Raw genomic sequence first — 6356 nt, forward strand, 5'->3', positions numbered from 1 at the left:
ATAGACTGCTCCTATAGAGTCCTCCCTCCCCGAGGCTGGGGTCCAACCCATGGGGAAGCATGACTCCTAGTAAGCCTGGAAAGATAACGGGTGCATAGGGAGATTTCTTGCAGACAGAAAGCCTGGAGGCAACCTGAAATCCAGTTACAGATGCTTTCAGAATCAGGATGAGGGAGGAAGGGAAAGACCAGGTAATCTCCTCTATGAGGATTCTAATAAATAACTGAAAACGGCAAGTCAAATAAAACATATAACCACAAAGACAAAGACAACAGACCACACGAGATGCACAATCAGGGGTTAACGGGGTCTATAGACAGTTAATAATAACTTCAGCCTTAGATGGCTCATGTTGGACTATGATGTCACAGGCAAGGTCAGGGCCAGTAAATCTCTCTTCCCTGTGGAGCTGTAAGCCCTTTGTGTCCACCAAAGAGATAAGAAAACCATAAATAACGAGTTCTTTGAAATTTACTACTTTGTTAATTTGCTAAGCAAACAGTTAACTTGAAAAGACTTCTCTCTTGCTTTTTTTTTAATATATATATAAGCAATCTCAGAACTAAGCAATCTTGGAACCTAGCCAGCCTTTATTTTAGCCTTTAAATCTACCCTAACACTTCAAAATTTCAATTTAATACAGTGAATTTACAACCCAGGTAAGAGCAACTGATGGACAGAAATTTTTGTTAGCGAAGTGGGCTGATTTCTTCTGTAATGGTGAGCAAAAGACTCTGAGAACTGCTAGAGACTCTTGCAGCCTATTGCGGGTCCAGTCCAAACGTTCAGCCAGATGAATTAACAGAAATGCAAAATAAATCAAAGTAGCTTTTACTTTACACAGACCAGTTAATGAACAGCCAAAATAGACAAACACTCATATTCACACTCTCCCAGTAGACTAGCCCAGACTGGAGCTGAGCAGATAAACAAAACAATGCCCAACTCCCGAAATGGGCGTGGGGGCACTCCTGGCACCCATGTCCCAGAACAGAATTCTCAACCAACGTCTTGGTGAGAACCTACTGGAGGAGTTAAGACTGTGTCCAGTCCCCCTTCTCGGTAGCAAATTGGCTAGTCCCACACAAACAAACACCTGTTCACTCAGAGCTTAAACAATTTCCAAATTCTAAACAAATTCCAAATTCAAATAAATTGCAAATTCCAAATTCCAAACAAATTACAAATTCTAACAAATTCCAAATTCAAAACAGATTCCCAATTCCTGAGGGATTCCCAATTCCTGACAGATTCCAGATTCCTGAGGGATTCCCAAAACCTGAGGGAGCTCTATGGCTCCCTGGGAGGTGATCAAGCTCCCCTTCCACTCATTCCAAGTGGGCCAGACGGTAGGGGATTGGGGCCCCTAACTTACAGATTCTGCAGACAGGTCCAGAAGTGTCCGTCCACGCTCTCCAGATGCCGGCCAGGTCCTGGGCCGAGATCCGGGAGTGCCCGGAGTTCCCCCGGTTCAATTCTGCTAAATTAGCAGAGCGGCGCCTCCCGGGGGCCTATCCGGTCCCCCCCCCACCCCACCCCCACCCCCCCCACACCCCCCGTCCTCAAACCCAGTCCATACCGGAGGCCAACAGGCCACGATGGGTGGTTCCCCGGTCTTCCCAGTCAGGGAACCAATTATGTTACAGAAAAACCGGACCAGAACCAAACAACGCTCTGAGAGTTTGGAGTTACACTTTATTCACCGCGGTGGGCTTAGGGAAATGAATCCAAAATCTAGGCAAAACTACAGGCAGAACTTCCCTTTTTATAGAAGAGCCAGCCCTTTGTGTGCTTGCTGGCGGTGGTATTGAAAACTATACAGTTCTATCCAATTAAAAAATGCACCTGGCATGGCATTGGGTGTATCTAGTTCTAGTCTCTGGCCTACAAGGTCAGATAGCTAATTTTATCTCCCCCACTATTCAAGCAGGCTAGAAGGAAAAGTTACTTTTTCAGAATAAGAGGCCGTCCAAAGAATAGCAGAGAATTCCAAACAGTAGTTTTACAGAATAGGGGTTTTCCTTCACAGTAACACCTACTAATAAAAACTCAAAATAATCAAAGCAAAGTGGATAAAGAAAAAATATATGCATATCTTGCTTGTGAGCTTGATCCCGGAAATAATGGATAAGTACCTAAAATTTTAAAGAACAAAATTTTAAATGTAACCTGTGTGGACGAAAGGGGCCACACGCTGACCTGACAAGCTCAGGGAAGGCCTGCGTGGCAGCCTAGCAGACTCAGAGACCTAAAATAACCACAAAGGATGGTCTGAAATTAAACTTTGACTAAAAGCAGTTATGGTGGGCAGTTATGTCCTAGGCCTGTGTCTTCACTGACAAGATCAACTTTGATCCTTACTGAGCCCATTTGCCTTTTTGCCTCTAAGATAACATTCCTTTGAAGTGTCTGGGTAACTTGTAACTTCCCTTTTTCTGGAACCCCTGGGGCATAACCAAATGTTCTGGGCGCCAGGGCAGATACTACAAATTCCTTCATTATCATGTTGATTGATCCTGCACCCACCTAAGTATGTGTCCATCATTTTACTTTTTATCCTATCACAGAAGTTTCCCTGCTTCGCTTAATCCCACCTCCTTAAATCTGTCACCAATGAATTTCATGTATAAATACGAATGTAACCCTGCCATTCTCCGGAGCATTATCTCAATTCATTGAGGTTCTGCTTCCCGGCATATGTCGACAGTTTGGCTCAAATAAACTCACAAAAATTCTTTACAGGTTTCAATGGTTTTTTACGTTAACACCTGTTTGATATTATTTTGTGCGGGTCTCAGCCTCTCAATAACCAATGTGGTGTCTGGATCAGCCCTTGTGGTTCCTATTATGATTGCAAGATGTCCCTCAGCGATAACCATAAAAAAAGATTTAAAAATAAAAGTTTATTATTTTAAAAACCCAGAAATTACATAGAACACCTGAGGCCAGAAAACAGTCACAGGTAGAGAGAGAGAAAGAGAGAGAGAGAGAGAGAGAGAGAGAGAGAGAGAGAGAGAGAGAGAGAGAGAAGCACACAAACACTGCTTTTATTGGAATGAAGGCCAAGAGTGTGGCAAACTCACTCTTTATTCATGAATTTAAAATATAAGAGCAGAACTTAAAGTTCAGGAATGAGAAGGAAAAAAAGTAGTCCAAATAGCCAATGAACTAAATCTCTAAAAAAAAAGAACTTCACTTGAGGAAGGCAGCCTAGCTCTTTATCTAGTCAAGTGGCTGACAAAGATAGTCCTCTTGAAAGTAAATGCCTCTTTGAAATGGAAACCTCAGCAATGGAGGCTTAGGCAATGCACATGCAATTGAAAACAAACAAACAAAAACCTGTCAGACAACTTCAAGGAACAGCTAGAAGGCCAGTGTGCCTACAGCAAAGTGTGCATGAGACCAAGTGAAAGAAGAGGTTGGCAGGGGTATGAGGATGTGGAGTCCTTTAGTCCTAAAATCACTTTATTCAAATGTGATGAGAAGCCAGATGGAAATTTTGAGCAGGGAAGTGTCATATCTGATATCTGTTTCAAAAACCATACTGGCTAACTGATGGCAATTAAAAAGTAGAGGGTCAAAGAGAAGAGTGGCGGTCCAGGGACTACTGGGGAGACATTTCACTCACAATGACACCACTCCCATTAAGCACTTCATGAGCATCACTCTGCAAGTGAACTTCCACCATCTCATCTATAGCACCAACAATGGCTCCTACCATTTACTCCGCTAGAAAAGACTGAACTGTCCAACTTAACTTCCGTCTTCTCTTTTAAAACTACACGTCATCAGAAAATCCCAATTTAAAGGCCAAACTATCTATGAAGAAGTAAATTCAATGAACGATATTATTTTGAATCATATTTATGACATTTTCAAAAACCTTTCATGGGCATGATATGCTTAGGTAAGTTAACCTTCATTCAATGTGTAATCTTTGTGTTTCTCCTTCAGATATAAGGAGAATGCAATGAGATTATCAAGAATTCATCATGACCAGCCCATGAAATCTCTAGATCGAGAGGTCTTTTGGATCGAGTTTGTCATATGCCACGAAGGAGCCAAACACCTGCGGCCAGCCTCCTATGACCTCACCTGGGTCCAGTACCACTCATTGGATGCGATTGGGTTCCTGCTGGTCTGTGTGGCAACTGCCACATTTGTCATCACAAAATGTTGTCTGTTGTGTTACCAGAAGTTTGCTAAACCAGGAAAGATGAAGAAAAGGGAGTAGTTGTTTCAAGGCCTGAGGCTGACACACCTGAAACTGATATGCCTCCTTTGGTTAATTCAGCGCAATGAAGTTGTAACATAAGGATCCCTTCTTCCTGTGACAAAATGACTTTTCACAATTTATCTTCTCAAGTCAAAATTTGTTTTCAAAAGATTTACTGTCTGTTTAAGAGTTAAAAATATTCATGCCAAAGAGAAAAAAAAACTGGGCAAAAATAAAATAACAATAAAACAATGTGGGTATTTATTGAATTTTATTATATTACTAGAGGCCCGGCCTGTGCCCTCTCGAAGTCTGGGACCCCTCGGGAGATAACGACCTGCTGGCTTAGGCCTGCTCCCGGGTGGCAAGAGGGCAGGCCCAATCCCTAGGTGCAGCCCCTGGTCAGGCTCAGAGCAGGGCCGATTGGGGAGTTGGGGCAACGCCACCTGTCATGCACAGAGCAGGTTGATTGGGAGGTTGTGATGCCACCCTCAGTCACGCTCAGGGTAGGGCCGATGGGGGGTTGGGGCACCGTCCCCTGTCACACTCAAGGCAGGGTCGATGGGGAGGTTGCAGCGCCACCCCCTGTCACGCACAGAGCAGGGCCCATCAGGGGGGTTGGGTCACTGCCCCCTGTCACGCACAGAGCAGGGCCGATCAGGAGGTTGGGGCGCTGCCCCCATCACACACAGAGCAGGGCCCATCAGGGGGTTGGGGCACCGCCCTCTATCACCCACAAAGCAGGGCTGATCATGGGGTTGGGGCACCGCCACTCTCACACTCAGGGCAGGGCCAATGGGGAGGTTATGGCTCTACCCCGTCACACACAGAGCAGGGTCATTGGGGGCGGTGGTGGTTGGGGAGCTACCCCCTATCAGGCACAGAGTAGGGCTGATCAGGTGGTTGGGGCGCCTTCCCCTGTCACGAAAAGAGCAGGGCAGATAGGGAGGTTGTGGGCCCGCCCCCTGTCACACACAGAGCCACAGGGCAATCAGGGGGTTTGGGCGCTGCCCCCTGTCACACTGATCCCGGTGCCGGGAGGCCTCATGGCTCTGCTGATCCCGGTGCTGGGAGGCATATTACCCTTTTACTATATAGAATAGAGGCCTGGTGCATGGGTGGGGCCGGCTGGTTTGCCCTGAAGGGTGTCCTGGATCAGGGTGGGGGTCCCCACTGGGGTGCCTGGCCAGCCTGGGTGAGGGGATGATGGCTGTTTGCAGCTGGTCACACACCCTTCAGGGTGGGGGTCCCCACTGGGGTGCCTGGCCAGTCTGGGTGAGGGGCTGAGGGCTGTTTTCAGGCTGGGGGTGACTGAAGCTCCCAACCCCTTCTTTTTTTATTATTGTGTGATTTATTTACCTTCTATGGCTGTCACTGGAACTGAGTGCCAGCTTTAGCTCTGAGGCTCGGCTCCAGCTCTGAGGCCTCGGCTGCTGAAAGCAGGGATCTGGGTTTGTTTGGGTTCTATAATAGAAACTCTGTTGCAACTCCAGCTCCGACGGCTGGCTGAAAGCATGGGGTTTGTTTAGCATCTATAATTGCAACATTTTTTCTTAGAGTGCAAGCTCAAAGCCCAGGAACTTCACAGGAGCAAGCAAGCCTCCTGTTCGCTTCAGCTGCCTGGCTGCCGTCCGCCATCTTGGTTGGCAGTTAATTTGCATATCACTCCGATTAGCCAATGGGAAGCATGTCCAAGGTATGGTTAATTACCATGTTTGTCTATTATTAGATAGGATATGCACAGCACATGTACACAGACACTAGAGTGGTAAAGATTTGGGAGGGGTGAGTATGGGGAGGAGGTGGTCAATGGGGAAAACATACACAAAGCAGATACCTTTCAGTAACAAAGATAAAGTAAAAAAATAAATAAACATCAAAATAAAATCTCAGGAACTGTCATCCAGGTAATTCTTTGTCAGCTGTATAATAGCTTTATCTCCCTTTCTTCACAAAAAAATCATTACAGACACTATTACCTCTAACTTTCTATAATTATGACATTCATCTATAAGAAATTACAAATCACAGGAAAACTGCCAAGTTGACTCAGCTGGATGACAGCACTTTTAGATATTACACAGATTTGTATTTTAAAAAATGGCATTACTTTTTCATTTTCTGACTTGCCATAAAATGC

The 6356-nt window shown here is 45.4% G+C and overlaps 1 protein-coding gene across 1 annotated transcript in view; it reads left to right on the forward strand.

Annotated features, from left to right (window-relative positions):
- LOC132218514 (UDP-glucuronosyltransferase 2B31-like) overlaps positions 1 to 4236 on the forward strand; it is a 30217-nt gene extending 25981 nt beyond the window's left edge. Inside the window, exon 6 of the mRNA XM_059669792.1 lies at positions 3955 to 4236. Within this exon, the coding sequence (XP_059525775.1) occupies positions 3955 to 4234 (280 nt within the window). The 3' untranslated portion in view covers positions 4235 to 4236. The remainder of the gene's footprint in view (positions 1 to 3954) is intronic.
- Positions 4237 to 6356: the final 2120 nt, after the last annotated feature.

Source organism: Myotis daubentonii, chromosome 1 (genome assembly GCF_963259705.1).
Source record: "Myotis daubentonii chromosome 1, mMyoDau2.1, whole genome shotgun sequence".
In the NCBI taxonomy this organism is placed as follows: Eukaryota; Metazoa; Chordata; class Mammalia; order Chiroptera; family Vespertilionidae; genus Myotis; species Myotis daubentonii.